Source organism: Penicillium macrosclerotiorum (genome assembly GCF_028827735.1).
Source record: "Penicillium macrosclerotiorum strain IBT 26536 chromosome Unknown utg000006l_segment0_segment0, whole genome shotgun sequence".
NCBI classification, from domain to species: domain Eukaryota; kingdom Fungi; phylum Ascomycota; class Eurotiomycetes; order Eurotiales; family Aspergillaceae; genus Penicillium; species Penicillium macrosclerotiorum.
This window is the reverse complement of record NW_026643085.1, coordinates 3320014-3347282: the sequence shown is the minus strand read 5'-3', so window position 1 is coordinate 3347282 and position 27269 is coordinate 3320014. Positions and strand designations below refer to the sequence as shown.

General features: G+C 49.2%; 5 protein-coding genes across 5 annotated transcripts; 2 read left to right on the top strand and 3 right to left on the bottom strand.

The window, feature by feature from the left end:
- Positions 1-1209: 1209 nt before the first annotated feature.
- On the top strand, positions 1210-2619 carry N7462_006478 (uncharacterized protein; the record flags this gene model as incomplete). Its single annotated transcript, XM_057078196.1, has 4 exons — positions 1210-1407; positions 1485-1868; positions 1948-2090; positions 2160-2619. The coding sequence occupies 4 exons, from the start codon at positions 1210-1212 to the stop codon at positions 2617-2619; spliced, it is 1185 nt and encodes a 394-aa protein (XP_056933776.1).
- Positions 2620-3318: 699 nt separating this feature from the next.
- On the bottom strand, positions 3319-10447 carry N7462_006477 (CCR4-NOT core subunit CDC39; the record flags this gene model as incomplete). Its single annotated transcript, XM_057078195.1, has 5 exons — positions 3319-3384; positions 3446-8707; positions 8752-9329; positions 9403-9727; positions 9794-10447. The coding sequence occupies 5 exons, from the start codon at positions 10445-10447 to the stop codon at positions 3319-3321; spliced, it is 6885 nt and encodes a 2294-aa protein (XP_056933775.1).
- Positions 10448-11381: 934 nt separating this feature from the next.
- On the bottom strand, positions 11382-15779 carry N7462_006476 (uncharacterized protein; the record flags this gene model as incomplete). The annotated part of the gene is made up of 3 exons (XM_057078194.1): positions 11382-13022; positions 13083-15458; positions 15519-15779. The coding sequence occupies 3 exons, from the start codon at positions 15777-15779 to the stop codon at positions 11382-11384; spliced, it is 4278 nt and encodes a 1425-aa protein (XP_056933774.1).
- Positions 15780-17106: 1327 nt separating this feature from the next.
- On the bottom strand, positions 17107-19110 carry N7462_006475 (uncharacterized protein; the record flags this gene model as incomplete). Its single annotated transcript, XM_057078193.1, has 1 exon — positions 17107-19110. One exon carries the CDS (start codon positions 19108-19110, stop codon positions 17107-17109), a length of 2004 nt encoding a protein of 667 aa, XP_056933773.1.
- Positions 19111-23891: 4781 nt separating this feature from the next.
- N7462_006474 (uncharacterized protein) lies at positions 23892-24713 on the top strand (the record flags this gene model as incomplete). Its single annotated transcript, XM_057078192.1, has 1 exon — positions 23892-24713. The coding sequence occupies one exon, from the start codon at positions 23892-23894 to the stop codon at positions 24711-24713; it is 822 nt and encodes a 273-aa protein (XP_056933772.1).
- Between the last annotated feature and the right edge of the window lie 2556 nt (positions 24714-27269).

Here is a 27269-nt window from a genome sequence, read left to right as displayed (position 1 = left end):
ATTGACTTTTTATTATTAACTACGGTCTTTGTGAGGGTGGCACAAAGTAGAATCATTTGATGGCGAGAGGCGGGGGCTTCAGCGCGACCTTGAAGCCCGCTGCACGGTGGCGGACCCGCGCTAGACCATCCTGGTCTCGGTTGGCCCAGCTCATCTCGAACGGCCTCATAACCTCATATAGAGGCGCCATTGTGGCAGTTTGGTAGTGTCGGTCTAAGTGAAATGGTGTGTTTCAGCGGCAGACGTGACGAATCACCCCATCAAGGACAAAGGTACGGAAGATGGGGCGGTGGAAAGGCTGCGAAAGTGTCGAAGCAGCTTCCCAAGAACTGCTCCGTAATTCCTATACGCTAAATCATCCCTGATACCACTCCGCCCTTCGAGGATGCATATGTAAACACAAAACTCGGAGGCCGTGCTCGGTGGGGACTTTGGGCGCGTCCACCTGCTCTGAGTCGCCCCGGGCCTCGGGAGGGCCCGGGGTTAATCGGCCACCAAGACCTCTTGGCCGGCCGAATTTGCGGGCCTGGTTATTATAGTTGGGGCTAGTGTGTTTTTGCGTTCGACTTATCTTGGACCATTCAAATCAAATCCCAACTCTCGCTCGGAATTGCCGCCACAATAGCAATGTTCGCTTACAGGGGACACCGGATCGTTAAGGTCTTGATGGTTTTTTGAGCTTCTTATTCCCGTGGCGCTTATAGTTAGCTATCTGGTTACTTCAAGAGAAAAACAATTGATAAGTAAAATAGGGGCCGGCGATCGTACTAAGTTTGCGAAGGATTCAGATCCCTGCTCGTCGGTTTGCCTCCGACTGCAATTGGACGCGATTTGCGCGATAAAGTGTCCACAATCTCATCACTGATCAAGTAGGAATCCCGGTCATTGAAGGGAGCACCCCTGATCCGGTGACTGCAGATGAATTCGACTGTGGCTAGGCACTGCTTTTCCACTTTCCAGCTCTTCGTCGCTTGAAAAATCCTACCCACGCACACATGTACCCCTGCACCTCATATACCTAAATTTCCCACGTAGCACAAAAGTCCTATCTTGCTAAAATAAAAATAAAGACGAAAGAAAAACTCAGTTAACTATCTTATATACTTGAAAATGCCTTTGGGGGCATTTTACATCTCTTGAAGAAGAGATCCAACCCTCGCTGACCTTTCTCCTGCATCTGCATAGCTACCTCGGAGAGGTTGGCTGGCAATGGCATCTTCGGATTCATGGCCTTCAGATGTTAGCGCACCGCTCACGGCCAACAATGACAATGACCATAGCGGTTTGATTGTGGTCCTCACAGCGGTGTGCTTGTGTCTATACATCGTTGCCATCGCAGCACGCGTCTACTCCTCGGTTCAGAAAAGCAGCCTATCGCCAGATGACTACACATTTGCTGCCCTTGTAGTATGATCCCTATAATGTTTCCTCCCCGAAAGACAATACTGGCTTGGGCCTGTTGCCATCAGCTAACGACATGATAGATTGCCGCAATCATTCAGGTGACGCTGGTGTTCGCTGAGGTCCATTTTGGATGGGGAACTCGGATCGAATCTATCGACACGCACAGCAAGGAACAGATGTTCAAGGTAGGCCAACGCCCGCAAATCAAATCAATCAAGACCAAGTCATTGATGTCCGGACAGATCGGCTATGTTGCGGATATCTTCTCCGTAATTGTGCTGGGCCTCTCGAAGATAACGGTTTGTATTTTCTACGAGAATCTTTTCTCGCAAATGCAGCGTCGATTCATTCGCAGCCTTCTTCTGGGGACGATCATATGGACGTTGCTTTCCGTTTTCCTAGTGGCGATCCGATGTACCTCCAGTCCATGGAATGAAATCAGCGCCATTCAATGCAGTGGTTTGGTAAGATGAAACACTACCGAAGGAGGGAGGAAAACCCGCAAGAAAGAGCACGCAAGCTGACGATTTTACGATATTACAGTTCCCCCGCTGGGAAGCAGTTACCATTATCGATATATCCACCGAGGCCTTGCTCCTGGTCTATGTTGCTCTTGCAATCTACAAAGTCAAAATATCTACGAAGAAAAAAGTCATCGTCTTCTGTGCTCTCGAGAGTCGAATGATGTAGGTTCACCTTGAAAAGCGCAAATTCAGATATCTCGCAGGTTGACTAACCTCAAGGTGATATCATAGACTCATTCCCTTGGCCGCGGTGCGAATTCATTATATCAAAGTCCAGCTCGACTCGGAAAACCCAACTCTCATCGGATCCTTCGCAACAGTGTGCACGGAAATATACTTGGCCCTCAGCGTGAGCTGTCTCTTGACGGCGTTTCTAAAATCATTCCTGGCCGTCTACGAGGATGAATACGGAATCTCATACACATACCGAGGCCCCTCAAAATCGGGGTCGAAAGGTACAACCCAATCCGGATCGAGGCCGGGGTTGTCTAAGTCCAAGGACTCGGGGTTCCATCGACTCTCAACTCGTGGCAACGGGGCAGAGCACCAACTCAAGGGATGGGAAAGAGAAGAGGACCCGATAATGGACAAATCAGATACAGGCCGAGGGCTTCACATATTGAAAACAGTGCATCTGAGTGTGGAGGATGAACCTATAGAGCTTTCAGACAGAGGTGCGCCCAGTTTATAGAGTGTTTACACGGCCTCATAGAAGACATAATAGAGGGTCCAAGTCGACTATCCCCGAAAGACCCGATGCTCTTTCCTACTACTCAGTACATTTATCGGGCTCAGTGACATCAGTGCATCCTAACTAAGTAGACGTTTTTGTGTGAGGGGATTGATTGGCCTCGATAGGAACGTAAGGTCTCTAGCATAGACCTAGAGCAAGAGACATTGCCGTTTTCTGCCATTTTCATTATAATGCTATTCAAAAGACCAGATTTAAGAGCGCAGAGAGAGGAATTATCATCAGTTTAAATACTCCTGTTCTAGTAATAATATAATCGCGATCATTGTCCCGGGACAAACCCAAGACACGGACATGAATGATAGATTGAATTAAGAAGTCCCACCATCAATGCAAAAACCATCAACTCCAGCTTTTACAATCTTATCATTACAGGTCGCGGCCCCGGAACGCGGAAAGAAAAGAAATAGAAGTAAAAGAAATATCATAGCATCTCAGGTCATGCGGAAATCGTGACACGGTAAGAAAGATGCATGCCATCCTCACGGCAAACCCCAGCCGTGACATGAGACGTAAAAATAAGACGTGAAAGCAGTAAAAACCCCGTGAAGAAATACAATGTAAAGGAGGATGCAGTACAGCAGGTGGAAATGCCGACTAGAAAGTGTATGTAGAGAGGAGGAGAGGGGACATGACAGCCTATGCAATAGGACGAGGGCTTTGCTGCTGGATGTGTTGGAGAAGGGCATTGAAGAGTCGACCGATCTATTAGGGGAGTCAGTGAAAGGTTCTGGTGGCTAAAAATGACAAAATAGGGCAATCGTACCTCAGGGGCCGCCTGGATGAAGGGGAGGCGGAAGAAAGAATAGCTCCGGTTCTGGAGGAGCTCCTGCAGAGTGATGATGAGGCCCCATGGATGCGGACGGTGGACAATGAGCCGTTCCAGCAGAACGCGGATAATCTGCTGGCGGATATCAGAGTCGTCAGACTCGGAGTAGTCCACCCCAAACAGACGCAGAATGGTGAAGCTGAAGAAGTAGGTATGACTGTTGGGGTAGCGCAGCTGGTTTGCCATCGCACTCAACAAGTAGTAACGGGCCTCGGGTTCCACGGCCTGGGCGAGCTTCTCCAGAAGGGTAGCGTGTGCCGAGTTCTCAAATGCACTACGAGCATTTGTCTTAGACGCATGCTCCACAACTGCCTGCTGGCCAATGTAAAGAACCAGGGCATTCACGAGCACGATATCCACATTGATCGGCACGTAGAACAGGGCAGTGTCCCGGGCCTCGGAAGTAAGGATAGCATCGCAAATCTGTTGAACCGCGGATTCGGAGGCATTGTCGTTCTGAAGCACGGTATCCACAATCTCCTTGATGTCTGCCTGCTGCAGAGGAGTCACAATATCCCCGGTAATCTTGGGAATTTCACGCATTTCTTCAATACGCTCCACCTTCAGACCCTCACGGAAGGGATCCGGAAGCTTGTGGAAGGATGAGGGGTAGGCACTCAGGACCAAATTGCGAAGCTGAGCGCAGTGAGCAGGGATCACATTGCAGAACTGGAAGTGATTCTCAGCAACGAATTCGGGGAAATCATGGTGCAGGATCAGAAGAATGCGAAGCACGCCCTTGTATAAGTCTTTGGCGACGTAGGAGATATTCGTTGCCTTGAGCTGTTCCCCGATGTAGGAAAGCAGGGCTTCCATGATCTCGCAGTAGGGTGCCCAGCCTGCACGTTCCGGCATGTTCAACATGTCAGACATGAAGACACGGTGGGAGACTAAAGAAAGCCAGCCGTAAACAAACCCAGGCACATAGCGGGGTTGAAGGGAGAGGAACTTGTTGGCCAGAGCAAAGATCATGCCCTGGTGCTGTTCATGGTGCTGGAGTTCGGCAACAGAGTATTCACATAGAATGCTCGAGAACAGGCGGAAGAAGACGCGCTGGTTGAATCCTTCACCTCGCATGACTTGGTGCTGGTTAAGGACCAGGATCAGGGCCGAAAGAATGGAAGTGAAATAAGTAGGCTTGTCTGCCTTGACAGCACCAGCACTCTCGCCTTGGTACTTGACTAGATGCACAACAAGCTTCGCGAGGGCATCGATGTAGAGGAAGGCCTCATCCAGGCTACCGTTCGGGTTCTGAGATTCGTGCTCAAACATAGCAACAGAGATGTCAATGCTGAGGCGGAAGAACAGGCAAGAATCTTCTGGGGTGTTCATCACTTGACGATTGTGCATGTCCTGTAGGAAGGAGAGGTAGGTACGCTCGGTTGCGCCCGAGGCCTTATAGATACCGATCCATTCACTGAAAATATATTCCATCTGATCTCGTTTGGAGCGAGCCTGGTCACTGAGGAAAGGGTTGACAACTTCGGGAATACCGACGTCCTGGAGCTTGCGAATGATCTCTAGAGCAGGAGCCAGGGTGCTGTCTTCTGAAAGCCATTGGCTCATGGCTTCAAGGCTGCCAGAGAAGTCCGACCGCAGAGCTGATGGTTCGTCGTTGAAGAGTACTCGGTTCATGAGGTTCTCGAGAAGTTCAAGAGCACTGACATTCTTTTGCAGGATGAGGCGAGTCAGGACCATGTCGACCCGGCGAATGTCGAGAAGACCGGCATCAATGAGAGCGACCGTAACCGGTACATTGAACATGTGCTCATCGTCCACTTCTGACAGGAGTGCCCAAGTATAACGTGCGATCAGGGAAGACATATCGCAGAGCTTGGCGAGTAGATGCACAAGGACTTCAATTTCGAGTGATCCAGACGACTGTGAGTAGAGAGTGGTGCAGACCTTGAGGGAAGTCAGACGCGCCAACTCTTCGCCATTTGGCGAAGCCAAGATGGTGCGCAGCGCTTGGTTATACTCCTGCAGGACGGCACTCTCTCGATCGAGGTCCTTGACATGTTCTTCCGGGGCACCACGAGCAGATTGTTGGAGGTCGGCGATGAGGGACTCAATACGTTCTCGTGGGTTCTGGGCATCGAGGAAACCGTTGGTGTGAACTGCAATTTGGGAAACTGCATGTTGTGCCTGGGGTGTCCTGTGAGGAACAGCTGGCTGTTCAGCAGGAGTGGATAGGTTGGGGATGGGGGGATAAGATTCCTGGAGGACATCCGGGAGTTGGCGAGCAGAGTCAGTCGAGATGTTCTGAGGGTGAGCAGCTGCAGTACCACGTGATTGACGAGCAAATTCCTCGTAGATAGCTAGCTGTTCCTTATTGAGGCCACCAGGGGCTTGCCGATAAGGCTCCGGGATGAAAAGACCCCATCGGTTCATTGATGGGTCAATGAAAGGCTCATTGGGCCGAGTGGCCAGGTGACGACGGCGAGCCTCCAGTTGGGGCTCAATGACCTTCTCAATCTCAGGCAGGGACTTCTCCTCGGCAGCCTTCTCAACGATACCACAAGCGGCATCCAAATTATCATTGACACACATCAGAATCAAGCCCTCGGGCATGGGCTGATCTGAATAGTCCTGTTGGATCATGCGAATGTAATTGGTCATGCTAACCTTCAATGGCTCCTTACAAGTAACTAGGGCGAGACTGCCGGCGAGTTGTCGAACCATGATGCCAGCGGAATGTCGCACCTTCTCTTCGTCGGGCTCCATAGCAAAGTCCTTCGAGACCAATTGAACAGTGGAGATGGAAGCGATCGTAACTGAACGTTCAACAACCGGGGTAATGATTTCCGCAATAGCACGTTCCACGGCAGTGTGAACAATCTGCCGAAGAACGCCGGCATCGACCATGCTGCTTGCAGATGGAGGTAAGACAAGAATCTTATCAAGGCTCGGAAGAGTTGACATAATGGCTGCTGGGGACAGCCGTTCGTTGCGAATGCCTTGGTTGATGGTCGGAATGCCCAAATCATCAAATGGCTGCTCCAATCCGTCTGGAATAGTGACAGGTGCCATGGTTTCCTCACCATGAGCAGTGCGGTCACGAATGATGACAGATGGCTCGATGACCTTATGGTCAAGATCAAGATCCTTACACAGTACCTCGATCTCGAACTTGAGGTTAAGCTTCAATTCGGCGAAATGGTACAGCTCCAACAAGAGACCCAAGATGTCCATGAGCCAGGGGTTCGGAGGTTTGAATACCGTGGATTTTGTAGCCTGGACAAGAACTTTGCAGGTGAAGGGAATGGTGACCATGAGGCGTTGGGTGTCATAGCCTTCCAGAAGCAAGCCCTTAAAGTAGACATTCTTGTGCTTAATGGGCTTGTCTTGGGCAATAGTCAATGATCCAAGCCATGCGCCGAGATTCTTAAGGTGGCCACGCTCGGTGGCGGATGTCAGGGTAGCTTCGGAATTCAAGAGCTTCGAGAGGCTGACATATGTCTCCCTCAGGACTTCGGCCCAAAGAATCTTATCCCCAATGCGCTCGAGAAGGTCCAAATAGAGCTGTTGGAAGTTGGGCTGCAATTTAGCGCGTTCTTCGACTAGGTACGAAGCAAACCATTGGTGATGCTGGTCGCGCAATACATCACGCAAGTCACGCAGCTTCTCGTCAATGTTTTGCTCCGAGACATTGTTCAGTACAAACAAAATCTTGTCCTGAATATCTTCATCCGGGTCCTGGTAAAGATCGGACCGCAGAGGAGAATCGACGAATACGGAGCGGAACTTTCGGGAGGCACCTTCGGTAGCCAAGGGCTCATCAGCGTTGCCGTTGGGGAGAGAGGGAGGGGGCATTTCCGGAAATCCAGCGAGCTCGCTCTCGCCAATCTGGTTCGGTTGCTCATGTAGCACTTCTTCGGCTTTCTGGAAGATGGGAGTACCCTGAAGAGTCGGGATCTGAAGGAGCAAGTGACAGAAGCCAGGCCATTCAGTAAGGCGGTTGATCAGTTGTTCAATTGCCTCCACGCCGAACTTGTACATTGGGTCATGAACTTCATGCTCCCTAACAGCTTCGAGAATCATCCCCAGACCGACCTTGAGCGTGATTCCATCAACTAGTCTGAAGTTGATAATTCCACCAAACATGACAGCGGTCTTAGTCAGAGCCTCCAGCGGGTATTCGTGGTAGCAGTGGTACTCGTCAATAAGGCCATGTACCATGCAAGCGAAGAGGTCTTGTTCATTGGATTCACGCGAGGACTTGTACTGGCGCATCAGCTCCAACATCTCACGGAGTGATAGTTCCTCATGGTACATTTTCCCAAACAGGTCTTGCATCTGCTTATCGATGGCTTCAGGTAAAGTGTTGCCGTTCTCACCGTTGGCGTCGATAATATCATCGAATCCTTCGCCATAGTTGATTAATCGAGGGTACGTCTGAATGCAGATACGTTGAACGGGGGTGAGATTTTCACGGTCGCCCACATACTCCTCCAGTACAGATAGAAGTGTAAAAACGGTCTTCACGGAGAGGCTGACCATCTGGGGACTGGGTTGTTCCTTTCGTTGAACATGCAGTTCATCCTCTGCCTTGATCCGAAGAAACTTGGACAGGAGGCTGCCCATGTCAATTGGACCCTTTTGAGACGCATTTCGAACCCACTGTTCGAGGTCGAAAGTCCCCTTCCGATGAGAGTAGCAGGCAAGGTCCAAGGCAAGGCCGTTCGTAAATCCAAGCAAATAATCGAGCCATCCGTACTCGGCAGCATGTTCGTAAATGATTGCAGTAGATGTCGGATCTTGGGTGAAGGCAGTAAAAAGCTGCTCCGCAACCCATTGTCTGTCCTGTCGCCAAGCGCCGTGAAGTGCTAGCTGGTATCCATCCTCTTGTTTCGAGATAAATACGAGGAAGGTTCGAAGAACAAAGCTCTGTTGAACACTGGACCAGGGCTGGGGAATAGCGAGAGCAGAAACCAAGAAGACTGGTAGATCGAACTGGACCACAGCTTTGATCAAAAGCTGGCTTTCCGTTGCAGACCAGGAAGCCTGTGAAAATAGCGCAACGTCAAAAATTGCCTTCATGGCATCCATGGAGCGAAGAGGAGATTTGGCCGCACGCTCGCCCTGCAGCTTAATAACTTCAGGAGCCTCCTCAAAAAAGTCGGCAGGGAAGGCCCCACGGAGATTCCGGATCTGGGACGCATCCGTGCGTGAAGCAATAAACGCCGTCAAAAATGACATCTGCGTATCCCGATGCTCCCAATCTCCCCCCACAGCTTCTGAACATCCAGAGACGAATCATTGGCAGCCGCGTTAGAAAGAACGTAGTATAACTTGGCAAATTGCTTTGAATCCACCCTCAAGCCCTCGCGGTCGAAGTTCTGGAACACTAGTGCCCAATTGATCTGCTTCTCAGAGTACGCGTTGAGAAGGGTCTCGATTGAAAACTGTTGCCAGTTCTGGGACAGAATCATGAACAAAAGAGCACTAGCCAAATGTTCCTCATTCCAGCTTTCTGGCCCTGCCGCGCTGATTACTTCCGTGATAGCCTCCATGTTCGCAGTTGCGCGAGGGCCTTTGGAATGGAGCTGTCTCACGAGGGTATATTCGGGGTTGACAAAGTTGAACATTTGCAAAGCTGAAGCCACTTCGAGTGGCATGTCTAGACCCAGCTTCTGGTACCGAAGGTTTGCTGCGAAGACCAGCTTTCCCTTGACCTCGTTGGTGAAATTGCGAGGAGGATATAAGATGAACCGTTCAATTGTCATGCCAAGGAAAGATGTTTGGAAATCTTGATTCGTTTCGGAGGGATTTGCCAAGCTCGAGAGGAATGGCACGATTGAGTTAGATAGGATAGCATCGGCTGGGAAAGCACAGGATTGTTAGCCGAGATATAATGCAGAAGATGGGCTTTTGCAATATGATGCGAAACTTACCTTTAGCCCGAAGATCCGATTTGTTGGTCAGCTTGAAGGCCAAGGCCAGCGCAACTTTCACAATGGGATCAAGACGGAAGTGATCCAGAAAGGTTGACAAGTCGAAGTCGCGGAAAATGTCCCCTTCAGAGGTGTCTACCGTCTCAGCAATCTTCTGTGCTTGCTCCATGTCCGAGGAAACTTTCTGCATTTCCTGGACCAGAAGGGGGTAGTTGCCTGCATTCTCGACGGATTTGTTCACGCCAGGGAAGATCTGAGGCGCATTGCCTGTCAGAAGGCGGCGGAAATACTTCGAGAAGACCTCCATTCCGTTTGATGTCACAAGCTAAATGGATATTCATCAGTCTTGCCAGTTCACAGAGCATGTATTTTCAAAGGGCTACTGATTTACCTTGTGTATTTGAGCAGCTTTCGTCTCCCACTTTTCTTTACCCTCTTTCTCTGTGATCGAGTCTAGCAGTAAAAATACCTGCGCAATCGAAATCTTGGTGAGTGAGGATTGACTCGAATGAGCAGCCGTAGATCCCGGCTTATCAGAACCGAAGCCTGTTGGTGAATTCACGGTTGTGCCGGACGACAATGGTGAGAAAACGCCTCGAGAAGATCCGGGCCCACCACCTCCCCCGGTACCTCCACCACCCGGGATGGAGCCTGACACGGAGGCGAAATGAGAGCCTGCGGAAGGAGTATGTGCGCGGAACTTTGGCGACGAAAGCGATTGGGCTTGCTGCTGCGAGCCTGACTGAAGCGAGGTGAAGGGCGAGGGTACAGGCTTGGGGCTGCCCCCTGAGAGACCTCTGGTAGAACTCAGAACGGCAGAGAACGACGAAGGCGTTGAGACCCCAGGGCCTGTGTCCAAGCCCCGGGCGGATGCAGAGGGTGTGGTGGAGGAAAGGTTGGTCGCGAGAGGAGTCAACCCACGACGAATGCCGGACTGCGACGCGGACCGACCCCAGGCACCAATCTCAGTCCTGGTCGAAGAAGATTTATCGGTGCCAGAAGCAATCGACGATTGGGCGGAAGGGTGAGGGGGAGGGAAGGTCATCTAGGAGACGCGATCATTTGATCTGGAGGGTCCAAGGACAGATTTTTAAGTATGAGGGCGTCGTAGACGGGATTGATAAGGCCGGCCGATGGTGGGAAAGATCGTAGGCAATATCGAGAATCGAGAGAGGGGCGGGGGAAAAGATGGGAGTGGGTGGGTTGTAGAAGGAGAATGGGTTGGGCGATGAAGAGAGGTTGGAATGGTGTGCAAGATGCGAGGTGTCGGAAGTGTGGCTGCCTCAGGTGTCAACCACGAAGAGCTTCGGGCATTCGGGCACGAGTTGAAGGTCGGAGACGGCTTAAGGGCTCTCTGAATGCAGAATGCAGCAGGTCAATCACTTCAGCACAGGATAATCAATCCGTTCGGAAGGACTCAAAGTCCAGCTTTCTCTCAGCATTTTCGAGTCCCTCGTCGTTCATTCACGCATCGAGGTCTCAATCTCGTCACATGACATATCATAATTATCACGTGATCATGTCGTGGGGTGCGCCGGAACCCAACCGGATCTGTTTACTCCGTGGTTCCAACACTACAAGATTCCTTAATCGGTCAATAGGATCTATTGGTCAAGTGCTCAAGTGTCCTTGGAAACAGTTCATGAGTCCCTATTCACGCTTTTAACAAAATCATGGGAAATAATTTTCTTTGTTTTTGTTTTTTTATTTTTTTTAAAGTCTTGTTGAACTGGCTACTAAGAGTGCTACTACGGGGAAAGCAACTGATCATATTTATTCAATTCAGGGCGCATCATTTACTTCATATCCGCGACATCAGCTAGATGTTTGAAAGGAACAAACATAAATATTAATCTATGGGCTTCTTCATCTCCACAAATGAAAATCGATCATTCCAAGTAAGCAAGATAGAGCATTCTAGGTCTTTCTTACATACCTACCTAATGGTACTGCCAAGTCTCCTACGCAGCAATTGACGCCTATTTGATCGCCCAGTCTGCTTTGATCCTCTCGAGCCACTCTTCGATCGGGAGAATATGTTCTCCAACCTGCACATTACCTTCGCCTATTCTCTGACGTTTAGCAGGATCATAAGCTGGAACATGCATCATCTCGTGATCCTTGTCGCAGATAAAACTGCCCAGAGTTCCTTCACGCAACTTTTTCAAACAGCGCTCGTCGAACTCCATGTAATCACAGTCCCGACACACGTAGATATCATCAGAGAATGTCCACTTGGTGTCGCAGTCTCCGTCACAAACGTCTCTCAATGGGCCCTCGAGCTTCTTGTCCGCGCTGCCATCTCCCGACTGGCTGTCCTCACTCTTTTCGTCATCCACAGGAACAATTAAAGACCACGCAGCAAGGGCGTCGGCCTCCTGACCGGCAAACATGAGATGCATTGCCAGTCCCCGGTATCCTTGCCAGTCATTGAGCGGATCCTCGTCTGAAAGAATGTCCATATTGAGCTTGACATGAGCGCGGAGGACATCCTTGGCCTTCTGCTCGTCACCTTGCAACGCGTGCCATCGAGCAAGGAGTCGCGTTGGATACGCCCCATCGTAACCCCAGCCTAGACTACCAGTACTTTTGAAGACTGCCACTTCGTTGAGATGCTCAAGATAAGGCCCAGCAGTCGCCGGATCTCGGCGAGCTTCCTGAAAGCAAACCCTTGCCAACTTGTTGCAGACGAAGGTTTTCACATGTGACAGGTATGATTCCTCTCGTTCATCCATCTGCAGAACACGCATCCACTGATCGATGGCAAATTCTGTGCGTTCGACATTATGACCAGCATGTTTGTAAGATAATAGCGCAGCATTGTGCATCAGCAAAGCCTGGCAGACCCGGCTGAACTCTTCTTCGGAGGTATTGCCCGAATTTCGCGCCTCACTGTATCGCTTTTGAGCGGCTGTCGCGGCAACATTATAGCTGTCGAGAACCATATCGAAATTCTCCTGGGCGGATGCCAGCGCGAAAAGGGCTTCGTGGTACTCCTCGTTGTTATAGTGGGCGTGGAATGCCTGTGTCCAACGGTCCATTCCTGAGCTTTCTTCCATGGAGTCCTTGCGCGACTTGAGAAACTCGAGCAGACCCGGGTAATTCTCATTCTGGTGGAAGAGCATCATGAGTGATAGCACGGTGTCACAGTCGTCCGGATTGTCCCGGAGCAAGCCCTCGTATATCGCAAGCGTTTGCTCGCTATGGCCGGCCTCTTTATTCCACTCCGCAAGGTCGCGGGAGATATACGGAAGATCTACTCTCGCATCTTCACTCTCGGCTACCTCGCCGGTCTCAATTCTCTTCTTCACGGCCTCTAATATCTCAATCGCCCTGTCATATTCCTTTTGGAAAGCATAGCAGTCTGCAAGTCCCCATTGGGCAACCCAGTTGTCATTCTCGAAATTAGAGGCAAGCTTGAATTGTTCAATGGCCTCAGTGTACTTCCCGTGCTCCCGGAGTGTACGTGCCAGATTGCGAGTTTCTTCGTAGCCCAAGCTCTTAAGTCCAATTTGACGCTGTGCCCATTCCGCTGTATCGAAAATCTGCGATGCTTCAATGCTCTCAATGTCCTTGTCACCAGTAATTCTTTTGATGCTAGGATTTTTGCGGTTCTCGATCTGGAAGCTAGTTAGTACATATTTTACTTGGTTCTTGGCTGGAAATTGCGTCTTTTATACCTTATTGATATATCCATACACCGTGTTGAAGGTGTAGACAATTTCAGCCACGCCGGACTGAAGCCAAGTACGCGCCATGAACCGAGCAATGTGTTCGAAAAGATCTGCATCGGGCTCGGACTTGGAGCTCAGGCTCTTTACCCACTTGCTTTGCTCACTGGACAGGTTCTTCGTGACGGCCGAGTCCCGTAACCATTTCAATACTGGGTCCGAGAGCTCGTCAGTAAAAATCCACAGCCGGAGCCAGGTATTCTCCTGAGTCCACCATCGCTCAATCGTCTCCTCTTCTGTAAACAGCTTCACCAGTAGCGGACCAAAGGCTGTTTTATGTTGCGGATGTGTCAGTGAAGGGTCCGCGTCCTTGAGATGCTCCCAAAAGTTGAGGATCGCATAGTCGAGCAAAGGAGCAGTATCGGGCGACTCTTTCGCGCTGATAACCTCTAAACAGGCCACTGCAATTCTCAAATGCGCCATGTCAATGTCTACCCCGACGCGAGCAGTTTTGCCCTTGAGTTTTCGTTGAAAGAAGTCTTCGAATCCGAACTTCTGGAACAACTTGTCGTCACATACAGACTCGAGGAATCTCCGGACAATCCGGACCTCCAGCTCGTTAACATCGCCAGCGAGCTCCACATTTTCGACATCCTCGGGGTTGCCAGGCTCCACAGCTGTTCGTAAAAACTCCTCGATTGAATCGGAGACCATTGATACCCAGGATGATGGGGGGATGATTTTGGTTACTGGGTGCGGCTCACCCTGGATTCGAATCAGCGAGGAATATTGGCTGGTGATCTTTTCAGCCAATGATCGAAGAGACGACTCTCGAGTCTTCAGGAAGAGAACTGCCTCCAACTCTTGAAGACTGAGCAGGCGTTTGCCAAATACGACCCAGGTGAGGAGGTCGTTCAGGTCCGAGATGTCCTCATCACTAAGTGTTTCGTTCAAGAGCTCCATTTTTCTCACGATCGTGTCTGATCGGTTCCCTCCAGATCTTGACAAGATGTCTCTGATCTCGCCCGGGCGCTGCTTCCCGCTGATCTCATGCAGAATGAGGCCGACGTTGACAAAATCTCCATGGGTTTCGGTTGTCAGGGCTTCAAGGATCTCCCTACGCAAATGAATGACTTGGTCTGATGAGCCACTAAGGATGTCCATCTTGTTCATGCGGTCAGTAATGAACTTCTGCATATCATCACTGTTCCTGGAAGCCACATCCATGATCGAAATTCCCTCTCCGATTTGCCTTTTCATATTCTCCATGGTCTCATCCCGTCCAGACAGGAGGACTCGAAGCTTGAAGCGAGGCCAGGTTTCAGACACAGTCTGCAGGTTTGCGAGGACTTGGATAAACTCTTTGAGATGAGCCTTATCCATTCGGTCCACGCCGTCAAGAAGGAGGAAGAAAGTCGAGTCGCTCTTGTACGACTTAGCAAATAGAAGCTCCCAGAGGCTTGCTATCTGGTTCACTCCAGTCGTTTGAACGGAGCTTACATCTTTGCGATATACAATGTCGATGTTCGCAACCTGCCATGCAAGTACTTTCAGGGCCTTGATCAGGGAGGTATCCTTCTGTTCCGGCTCAAAGACATAGTAGGCGGTTGAGACGCACGTCAGGTCATCGGCATCCTGGGTATCTCTCTCCTGCAAGTGCTTAATGATAGCAGCGAAAAGAAACGATTTCCCATACCCTTCAGCTCCCGAGACCCCCAGGATCGAGCACGGTGAATGCTGGGTTGAAATCCATGCATCGTACAAAGGATCCGTTTGAAGCCACGATCCGCTGTCTGGAACTTGTCCATTTAGGAGACGTTTGTAAGTAGTCTGAACAATCTTGTACGCTTCACTGGGGGTATCGAGGCTAGCATCGATGGTGTTGAGAATCCGTTTGGCGGCGCTGTCTGCGTCCCGTTTCTTCTCAAACGTAAGAAGCTTGTCCACCGATGCACTAATCTTCCTAGTGCCGTCTCGGTTCTCAATGACAATCCTCTCGGTGATTTTTTGCGACTCGTATCCCAGCGTGCCCCGCATTTGGGATTCGCGCTCAACGAGGGCAGCCAGACGACCCAACTGGGCACTCACACCCTCGTCGCTGTCGAATGCAAAGACCTTGAGCGCAGTAAAGATCTTGTGACCTTTGAGGACTTTGATAGACAGAGCACAAATATCGACGAAGCACACGAGCTCCTCGTTGATGATCTTCCGGAGGGAGATATCCACCGCGTCTGGAGGCAAGCGCATATAAATCTTGCAGCGCTCCAACACATCAGAGATCCGCCGAAATAGCTCCGCCAGACTGCTGAAAATGCGCTTGTATTTGGCGCCCGTGTTGATGAGATAGGAAATCGCATTGAAGCACAGGCTACTGGGTGCAAAAACCTACCAGTATGGTCCATTAGCAGGAGCGTTTAACTTGAAACCCCCAAGAACTACCCTTACCATGCTGGCGCCCTGGGCGGCGATGCCCCCCAGAACAGTAATAAAGGTCAATGTTTTGCCGATCACATCCTTGGCGACTCTGTACTTATTGTTCTTCTCGTCGTCCTCATCTTGCTTGGCCCGAATTTGATCAAGCACTTCATCGACCGTATACTTGGGCGATGCGGTCAGATCGACTTTGGTTGTCTGCGCGAATGACCCACATGCTCTGTCCCACGCCTCCTGAAGATTGTAGTCGTCTTTGACCTCAATTGCGGACATCGGATCTGCCAATGTGCTTTTCCACTCGTGGGGTACAGTCGAGAGATCTCACCTCTTACGGGCTCAAAATTCTCCAAGACAGGCTCACTACTCAGCGGGTGCGACCTAAGGAAAGGATTTTCACAGCGCATGACTGTGTTTTTGTAGTTCCCGGTCCGTAGCTGAAAACATTGCCCAACCGATGAAGCGGCTGAGATTTAGTTGCCGAAAAGAGGGGGGGGCTTCTTTTAGACTAATCTTCCGGGGGGTAAGCCGTAAGCCACAATAGTCCAGTTATTCGCTCACACGCAAAAGCAGTAACGCTCCAAAAGTCCAAAAGGATGCTGGAGAAACAAATTAGACGATCGACCTATTTGATCGTGAATATAGACCGATATAGTCGATATAGGTTTCGGGTTGGGAGAACACCTTGCCCAACACCAGGAAGATTGAGAGGGTGTAAGACCCTGACCATCGTCAACAAGACCCGCTAAGGCAGCTTACACGAGGTACCCACCGAGTTTCGCTAGCCACAGCACCCCGGTAATCCGGTCCAGGTCGCCGTGCTTAAATATGTTCCCCGAGCATGACGGTCATTTCCTAGCACGAGCCGAAGAAAAAGCCAAACCTCTATTTATAGATTGCAATGTCAAGTAAGCAGCAAAGCGCAAAACTCAAAAGAGAATATAGGTGGAGCTGGGCTTTTTTCAACTAGTGATTACCGTCAAAGCACAGTTGGCCCATTAGAGAAAGTAGAAAATTCCCCATATCATCGTATCCTGGATTATTCACTAGGTAGATGACGGCATTGCCATCAGAGATGCTAAGACAGGACACAGAAAATTTGGCCCCATTAGCCTCAGCAAGAAGAGGGGAAAGAAAACAAAAGATACAAGAACAAGAGCATATTTGACCGGACATGCTCAGGACCCAAGCCACACCATCTCGTCCAATAAACGCCACAAAAATCCCAGGTTCACTAACAATCAACGTGGAAAAAAAAGATCATGTATAACCCAACAGAGAAGAGAAGTCACACCAAACAAAGGAGGGTCATGAGATGTCGCAAATGAGATGTTCGGAAAATGGAAGCGGAGGAAAAGAAAGACAAGGACTGCGCGAACAGGGAATCGAAGGGAAAGCCCCCGTCGACAGGAGCTAAAGAGGACGAGGAAGAGGGATATAAAATCACACAGAAGAAGGGGGACAGTCGTGTGCGCATAAGTGATGCAAGAACAATTCATGGCTGATTGAACGCCAACGCCGGGCGGTTGGTCTCTCCGGACCCCAAAGACCATAAAAAAGAACAAGGCAGTCGCTCAAAAGTCAAGGAGAAAACAAGTTGCACTTAATCAGTCGTAGACAGACAGTAACAGGGTGTCGCATATTGCGCCTTCGCGGTATATGTCTGCTGACTGCCACCATTTGAATTGATATAAGTGGTAGTCGGAGTGGGTTCCATTTCCTTAATGTTGATGAGTTCATTTTGGATGGCTCCGACAATATGACCATCAGAGCCCACTTGCATCTGTTGACAATAGGGTGCTTGAGTTCCAGAGTAATCGCGTCGTTCTTCAATCTTGATCTTGCGGGGGTAATCTAGAACGGAATCTTCACGCTTGGAGGACTGAGCGGTGGCGGTGCTGGCAGTCATGTCGCTAGCGGTGGATGCAGTGGTGCCAGAGGATGAGTCTGACGCCGACTGGTTGACATAGATGAAGAATTCCATCACGGTTTGGTTCCAGTAACAAAACCACGGTTTATCACCAGGCTGTGCCGTCTCCATACGGTGGAGCCGTTCCAAAAATGATGAGTCTCCAACATATGATCGTTTCGAGGAGCTCGAGCTCGAATCAAATGCTGATTCTGGCACAATGACCAGCTTGTCAAACCTGGTGAAGAAGAATAGGGCAGGGCCCATGCTGGCCTCACTGGTGTCAATCGCGTAGCTCAAGGCTTGGGTGGGGGTGGGGAGAATGGGAGGTTGAGCACCGTAGGTGAAGGTTGCTGTAGGACCGGTGTTACTGAAAACAATAGAATGTTGTCCATGACTTTCCTCAACGACCACATCGAAGTTTGTTGGGTCATCCATGCATCCCCAAGAGCGCTTAAATTGGTCGTCCTCAACACACATTCTGGAAGAGTTTCGCAGAACGGAGGGAATCAGATAATGGCCGGTTGGAACACTCATGATATTGGTCGGAGTGCTCGTCATCGTGGAATAATCCATCTGAGGTTGTGCGGTGACTGTCACGATAGATGGACCATGTGACTGCTGGGCGGCTTGTCGATCATGTTCTGCGGCTTTTCTACCACCAATGACGCCGCCAATGGCGCCACCTATACATCCTCCAATCACCATGATGGTAGCAATGAGGACAAGAGTCCACACAGGTAGTCCACAGCAAGCGGTTTGTTTCCCCTTGCGCTTGAGCTTTTCCTCAAAGGCCATGATGCCTGTCAAGGGCACTGCTCGGTTTCGATCACCATTGTCACCATCGCCAGAATTGTCGGAGACAAGCGCCCTTGTAGAGGTTTCTGAGATCGGCTGTTGGTCTCGTGAGATTGAATGGAGTTGCTGGATATCCGCGGGACCGTTTAAATCAGCCATAGTCTCGGCGCCGGGAGGTTTAGGAACCACACCCGTTGGGTATCGTGAATAAGGTGGGAGTGGTTCCGCATGTCCGTCAGCGCCGATGATGTCGCCTACATCATTGTCTCGACGACCAGGTGGTGGTTGGTAGGGAGGGTTATGACCAGGAAAGCCGAGGGGGATAACATCTTCGTCCATTCCTTCCTCGACCACATTTTGAGGGTACATCGCGTAAGGATGTTGGGGGCCACTTGATTCACCTAGGGGACGATCATGTTGACGGACTGTGGAGGTACTTGCAACACTTGGGGAACGACTGACCCCAACCTGGGGATACATAGCGTACGGATGGCTGGGACCGGTCGCTCCCGTGTAGGGACTCATGGCGCGGGGTATCGAGAAACGGGAAGAGACGCTCTGGTTCCGATTCACGGCAAAAGCGGCAGTATTATTGATGGAAGCGATTGAGCCACGATTGTTGGAGAATCCCGCTACCCCTTTCTGGGGTAGGCTTGACCGACGGGTTTGCTCAAAGGAGACCCTGGCGTCATCGTTGAATGGGTTGTCATTTTCCGTGGTGGCCTGGCTGACGGTCTTTGGGGGGTGATGGGTCGAGCGAAGGGTGGAGGAAGAGGCAATGGAGGCAGGACTCGGGGCCCGGTCGATCTGGTCGGCATCAATCGGTTCTAATGAGTACTCGTCGGAGAAGACATTGGGGTTGGAGACGCGCGAAGTGCGACCGAAGGAGTGGCGAGACATCGGGTCGCAACCCTGGCCTTGAGATAGGCGAGGGGTCTGAGAGGAACGTGAAGCCGAGCGAGAATGATCGGATGAAATGTGTCCAGACATATCCCCTAACTAACGGCAGCCCTGTCGGGCCACCACTTGATTCGTTTTCAATCCGTTTCAGGATGGGCCCCCGGGGAGAATGGGTGGCGGTTGAAGAAAAGGTCAATACGATATGAGACGGACGTTCTTCGGTCGGCGAGCGAAGATCGAGGGCCGTGGCGGAATGGTCGTGATGGTGGATGAGGGAGGATCGAGAGTCGAGGGTGGAGGATGGGAAAAGGGAGTGGTGGAGGTGTGGATGATGAGGTGAGATGGTGAGGGAAGGGGAACGGACTGGGTTTGAAACTGGGTGTGACGGCGGTAATACGTCGGGGAGGGGGCGCCGCTGTGCTGCGGCCGGCGTCTAGAAGCCTCCCGTAACGAACCGCTTGAAATGTCTGGTAATCACGAGTTTAATACCCTTGTTGTACTCTCCCACGACCTCATCGACCAGCCGACTCTCTTCTCTCGACATTACTCCCACCCATTGCTCGACAAATTCACTTGCTTTTGAGACCCTGCTCCAGGGAATTTCCCCATGGACCTGAGGAGACCCTTCGACTGGCCGCGATCGACTGGGACTCCTCCGTGTGCACTATGAGCCACTAGGGCGACCCAGCGAGCGACTAAAGTCACCTCCGGCTGCACGCAGTGGGTCTAGGATTCGCCACCCACCCCAGGGTTGGAACACAACTGGTGGTGTCGCGCAGAGTTGTTTTGGCTTCAAATCTAGAATCCTACGCCTGCGCCAGATCAACGAGAGCTCACCTCCCTGAAGCCTAGAACTCACGCGTGTTCGGGTTTGATACGGGGTCTGGATTCCCTTCGGCCTGCAAAGTCAGATCATCGCTGTCCTCCAGCTGCAGTTGACCGGAAAATCTCCACGGCCTCACCCGTCCGGACTTTCACCGTATGATGTGGTGGTGGACCACCCACCCGCGACCCAAACATAAACGCTCGTACTAACGAAGATGAATGCCCGTGGGAACAACAAGGGCAAGGCCCATCCCCTCCCTTGGCCAAATGGACAACTACAGAGAAACCTGGAACGCCCATCAGCTTTGTGAAAACTCAATCTGGCTGGATCCTGGCTTTTCAGGCAACAGATGGACCCCAGCAGGGCTGAAGATTGGCCAGCGGATATCTCGGACCATGCATCGCAATGTCTTAAAAAGCGGACTAAATGTTAACCGTACGGGTACGGGTGAAAGCAGGTACTGAGATCCCAGCCAGCGCTGAAAAAAAAAAACCAAAAGAGGGAGAACAGCACTAGAGAGTCGAAAGGTTTACGTGCGAGTTTTCAAGTTTCGCATGCGAAGCACCCAATTTGTCGGGAGTTTTCTTTTTTACTTCGTACTTCAGGCCCCTTACTCCACAGAACGGAAGGCCCTGTTCTTTGCTCCCCTGTGGACCTAATAAAAATCCATCACCTCGATTCGAGACTTTAAAAGAGAGAAGAATACATGGGCATGGTTTCCAAGGATCCATGGAACTCCCCGAGAGCATCTGGAAAAAAACGGGTCCACTGCCAAGAATCGGATACAGCCCTTCCCGTTGTTCGGCGCGTAAATGATCAGACTTTGGTCTTGGTCTTGGCTATTGGAATATCATGGCTGACGATGGCTGTCGGGATTATTAGAATTATGCGTGGTCATGTAAACGCATCAAGAACGCCCTTGAAACTTGGGCAGCTTGCGGCGTCTCAGCCCATCAGGGTTGCTGGGTGACTATCGCGCCGCACGGCTCTCAATCGACATGGGGTGTCAGCCACAAACGCGTCACCCTTTGAGGGGTAGATTCAGGAACTGGGGCAGTCTTTCCGTTCAAGTCCCTTTGTGCTGCTCCGACCCAAAAGGTCTGGGCCTGGACATGGATCTGGACCTGAACCTCACTTCCTTGTTTGGTTCACAACATCTTAAGTGGTTCCGGCGTGCACGCTGCTTTGTGCTTTGGTCCAATGGCCAATCTGATATAGCCGCCCATCCCCGGGAATGTTCGGATACCGGAGCCGATCCTGTTGACGTAAGGTGATGGTTGGAAGTGATGGGCTAGGTCCATACAATTCATATTTCAGATGTTCTATTCGTTGCGATGAAGTGGATCAAATGAACCAGCAATCGTAGCGGTTCTGGATATCACACCATTCCTAATGTCGCGGCCCTTTTTCTTTAATCGGGTCATCGGTGTCTCTGTGAACCAGGCACACTTAGAAAGGGAGAATATTGCTCTCATGACGATAGCAACCAATGGAGAGCTAACTGTAAATATTTATGTCGAGAATTAATTAAATACGTATACATACTACCATAACTGGAAATGGCCAAGTCACTCGGAAGAAAGGCATATCGGGCGACGGTGGTAGTATATCCACCCAGATGTGATGGCGAAGGTGGCGCTTAAGTATGGGCTCCAATAAGGAGGTGATTTTATGGGCCGATGAAATACCATTAAACACATCTAAGAGTGGCTGTCAATTGCATCATTTGGTTGGCATTAAGGAAGGCAGCGGCGCCTACGACTGAGCTAACCATATGACTGCAGATTATCGTCTCCCAGTGGAATGTACTAGCTTGCTGCATATCTGAATAGGCTGTATTAATATTCGAGAAATCCCTGTGATATTTGCTAGAAATGCCCATTTTGAGCGAAATATTCCATCCTGGTTTGAACTAGATCTTCAGCCCTAAACCGTAACCCCCTCGACCTTCAATCAGGACCACTTCAAATCCAAGCGTACTAGGCACAGAATCCGAGTCGACCAGATATTTAAAATAGATCACAACCACCTTCTCCCTAGCTCTATGTGGTCTCAGTCGCCATACAAAGCTGGGCCACTAAATGCTTCTTGCAGCTATCTCGGCTGGCATGGTCTTTCCCACCCATAATGACCACCTATAATGCGTGCGGGTGTAATAGGTTGAAACTGCATTTTCCACCAGCCTGATCAGTGATTGGTGGTTTCACAATTTATACTCAGAGATGAGTGAACGCACACATGTCATGGCCATTCTCCTGATAGGCTTATATTCTCGCCATGATATTCCCGGTCTACACGAACATCCATAAGAGAGAAACCATGGATTTGCACCGCGACACAGGCAGATGTCGGTATCAAGATCTGGAAGGCAATTGAATTGGAGGAAGGTAATCACAAGCCTACTACCACAATGTGGAGACTGACGGGAACGAGCGGGCCGAGGCCCCGACTAGCGAAAAGACTACATAAGTGGGTGGATTAATGAACCACAAGGAGACAGGAAAGTCGGTGAAATGAATCGGTACTGTTATTATATCCTTTCTGATAGTGTGATTATTGTCAAATCGATTAAGGTTACTGACAAAAGAGGTTATCTACTCCTGGCCTTTTGTTATATTCTCAAGGCAAGGATTCCCAGATACTCTAATTCACCGTTTTTGAAATTAATTTGAAGTGCATGTCTTCCCCTGGATGGACGATTAGCTAAACGAACGGTTATTTCATTAGTTGAGGCCTCACATAAGTTGGCTGTACTTAAATTAAAACAGCATAATGCATGAAATGGAAGAAAGCAAGAATATAAATTAAGGACAAGGGGACTAGGATTTAGATCATGTAGTGTGTTTTTGATAAGATTATTGAAGATGAGTTGAAGTACGATGAGGCCTTCCCCTGATTATCTTTGTTCTATGAAGGAGGCGAGACTAGAATTCTAGCTCGCTTGCACTAAAAATGCCCATGAGGCATTCCGTGAATAGGCCCTCATCCCGCAGGTCAGAAATGATTACAATGTTGTTGATTTCTGCATCATTTCAACTCCGTGGCAGTTTTCGTGAAAGCTAGATAGAGAAACAGACTTTTTATGATCGTGCAGCTAAGTGATCATGCAATATTTTAATTTGTACGACTCTGGATTGCGAAAGAGGCCGAAGCAAAATTTGTAGCTTGGACTTCGTGCTTCAATATCATGGTAGTTTGTTTTTGTACGCCGACACTCTTTGTACCACTAAATAAAATCTAGAATACATAGCTATCTTGCAAAAAGCAAAACGAATAAAATCAAGTACGAGCTAGTCAACCCATTAAGAACCCGCGTTTGGATCCATATCTCGATGGGAAGCGAATACAGGAAGAGATGGCGACATTCAGAATGAATACTTGCCTTTATTATACCCCCTTAGGGGCCTCTAATCCAGGATTGACTGACTCTTCTTGTGCGGAGAAAAGCAAAATGCTTGCTCTAGCCCTGTGCAGGAGAGATGCATGGTACAGAATGTCGATCTGGATACGCAGGAGTCAATCCGTGAAACCTCATGTTACACAACCTAAGAAAGTAATTATGAAGACGTAATTATGGAATTTCTCAAATCTAGCTGTGAGATTGCTCGGGTATGAGAGATAAGAACTTATTTGAAGGCGAATTTTCTCAAACACCGTCGTAGGAATTTTCTTTTCGGTTTACGGTATAGTTGAAAACTTTGGCACATCCAGACCTGACAACGTCAAGATGACTTCCATATTTTACCATCCTCATGAGCAACACCTCGGAATTTTCGAATATGACCGTTCAATACCTATATACCCAGTTGAAGGAACGCGAAAGTCGAATATCAAGCGATCTTTGAGTCCATATCGCCCGGCAATCTCAGAAGGCGAGAGGTCCTTAGTGAAAGACTTGAAAGATCTGTGTGCGCAACCTAATTATTGTCAGTCAATCGAAAACCTACGTCAAAAGATGGACATTTTCGCTGCCACGTCATCTATCTGCAAGAATGTCGAAGACTATTCAATCATCTCCCAAAAGGGTGACATGTTGATTGATGAAGTTAGTGTTTATGCCATGCGCGATACAATCCAATGGTGGACTCACTGGCACGGATCGCTCAAGGACCATTGCTGGAAACATATCTATACTGCATTTTCTACGGTTGTTGAAGACATCTCGATTCCTCCACACCACCTGATGAATGGACAGTTCCGGCTCCTTGGAAATTCATTGGCAGACTTACTCGAGGGTCTTCGAAAGGAAGGAGTGGGCCCACAGAACGTTGCCTTTATGGAAATGTGCCTATTACGACAGTATTTGGTTCAATACTACGTTAAGCAAGACCAAGAACTGAGAGATAAACTTTGCATACATTCCGCTTTCGCTGAGAATTGGCGACATATTTTGACAAACACTTATGGCGTAACTATGAGCGTCCTCATGGCAAAGCAGACAGAAGCCACTGGGCTTGCTGATATTGCTGTCAAGATCACACCTATTGTGGACGCTATCTCCATGGACTTAATCAAGGGAGAGTCGGCTGCCTCTCCCGATTTTGCGGTGGCTTTCGAAGACAATCGGCACTATCCAAGACATGATTTGTTAGAAGTCTATACCAGATATATGACACTTCTTGGTCTACATCCAAGCGCACCACTATTGAGCCGGTCGGTATCATCAGGATTGCACTTTGTTCCCATGATGGATGGAGCTCGTGAGCGAATCAAGCATGTTCGGTTCCCAATGTCGGTTTCTTTGCGCCATATGATTGAATCTTACGTGAAAGCATGATGTATCTAGTTATTATTTGCTATAATAGAATGACGTGCAGCACAATCCTCTTCTCGTGGTATCCGGAGGCCATCCAGAGAAGCTGTTTTAACCTATTTGGTGATATCAAAGTTTTTGTGTCAAAAATCCCGCCACAGATGATATAAGCAATAAGGTAGCCTGTTCATGGAAAAGAAATTTGATAGGTGACCGGCCGGTGTGGTCGCCGAGATCACTGTGCCAGCCTTAATATTCTCTGAACAAAAGTGCACAAACAGAACCGACATTTTGTTGGTAACGCAAACCACGCAAAGGCGATCGAAAGAGCGGATTGTAATTCAAGTTCCTCGTTCGTAACGAGACCCGTCAACTATATCACTGTCTAGCCTTTGAAACTGATCACAAATACTACCAAGTTCAAACGCAACTCAAGCCATGCCTATTGATAAAGAGAGCCTTGGAATTAGCTCATGGATTGACTTCCAGGAAATTTTCTTAGAAATCATGGAGAAGGCTCTCAGAGATCTTCCAAAAGAAGGTTATCATTCATTTTTAAAACCTATAGGAGATCATAGGACTACCAGTCTGTATTTACCCACAATCTAACGTATCATTCCTATGATAACAGTGTTGAGATTATAACACACAGGGTGCAAATTGAAAAGTGGTCTTTCAGTTCCCGATACTGTTTGGGTTCTGCTGTTCACCATAAAATCGTCTGTTCCAACTTTTATCTCCTAGAAATGCTGGTTGGTTGCAACTCGATACGCCTCACAATATCTGGCTGACACATGATATATTGATGTCTATGGAGGGTATTTCCGCGTACAATATGACATTGATGACCTTGGCCTCACTAGAATGATTAAAACGGACATCCAAGATGATAAGTGCCCATGGCGTATCAAGAAAGCGCTTTAATCACAAATAAAGGCCAGAGGCTGGGCTTAGAGGAGTCGTATGAACGTAAATATGAGCCGAGCGTGTTGAATGTTCGATAGTTATTTGGCGATCTTGACCTTTCTCGATTGTATCAGGAGTTTGAACAAGTCGACTCCAGGAGCTCCAGAGCAAAGTTGCAAATTTATATGAGAGAGAAGCTTTACAGAGGGAGGTATTTGAAGTTTCTCTTTAAGAAATATCTCAGCGATCCAATTAGATCGCGCTTTGAAGGGAAGTATGTTATTTTTTGTCTCAGCATTCTCCATGTACTATTTATGGAGAGCGAACACGAAGCAGTCAATATCTCGAATCTAGCGACAAAATGGTTTCAAAAAAGGAAATGCTATGCCAACTTCCCGTCCAAACCTCCAATTCTCACCCTGTTGTATATGTGCCTCAAATTCTGGGTATAACATTAGAGTCTGCCTATCTGGTGACTCTTTAAACATCCCGGAGCTTGCTGAAGGCCAATTAACAGAGATAGATCCGCCCGATAGTGCTCTCAACTCTTCAAACCGACTCAAATCCATATATTTGATCAATGCATCCCGGGCCTCTGGCCATATCACAGTGTCGATCCATGCCGCGTGCGGGACTGTTTGTTGTAGTTTAGTTGGTTTGAGAAAGGCCGGCATTTTCTCGTATGTATCTTTGGAACGACATACAAGCCATCTTATGAGATGGGCCAGGTTGTATACAAAACCAATGCGTTCAGGAAGGGTCTTTATGGGCGTTCTCCACACTTGAGCGGCAACAGTGTCAGAGAAGGACGTTGATAGAACTCTGTATACCTGGTTTGGACGGTTGAGCAGAGATGGTATACTGGGAAAGACACTTTTATTGAGGTCTTCATCATGGTGGCCTTGCTGAAGGCGTGTACGCCATGCATCTGTCGTGTTGATGATGACCTCATCTAGTTTTGTTGTAGCTGGGATGTGAAGAGGCAAAATCTGCCACTCTGGTGTCCAGGTTCGATTTCTCACCTCATAAGAGGGTGGTACCATCGTATCATACATAGACGTATCATGGAGTAGTATATCCATATTGGGTGATAAGCTGTCCACCACGTCGGCTAATTCCCAGTCCAAAAAGTTGAAATCCTGAACGGAGTTCCAAGAATGAATAGTCATGCCGGTACCAAGATCGAGAGGCAATGAATTAAGATGATCTTTGAAGCTATCCTCCGCAGTGAGGGGGACCGACTCTAATCTTATAATTTCTGGATTGTTGCTTGCTTCAACCAATTTTGGCGGATCTGAGGCTCCTATTAAGTCTGTTGACGAGTTTGACAATGCAGAAAAAGGCCGAGAGTTGTCGTTTTGACGCATTCGATGCTGTTCGAGCATAGTCTCAGCTTTTCCAAGTCTAGTTGTCAATTCGGCGACCTTTTGTTCAAGTGACCGGATGTATGCTTTTGTCTTCTTCCGATGATGTCTCTGATTGTCTCTGTCGATGGCTCGCTTCTTTTCAACTTGCTCCGGAGTTAGGTCGCTCACTCGACGGCTGGCAGCGACGCTACCGCAATGATGAACATTTTTTGATACCATCCTGGAGGCAGAAAGAAGGTATGAATCTCAGCGACTTAACATTTTGTCATGTTAGTAGAGTCAAGATATATCGTGTACCAATGTCCAC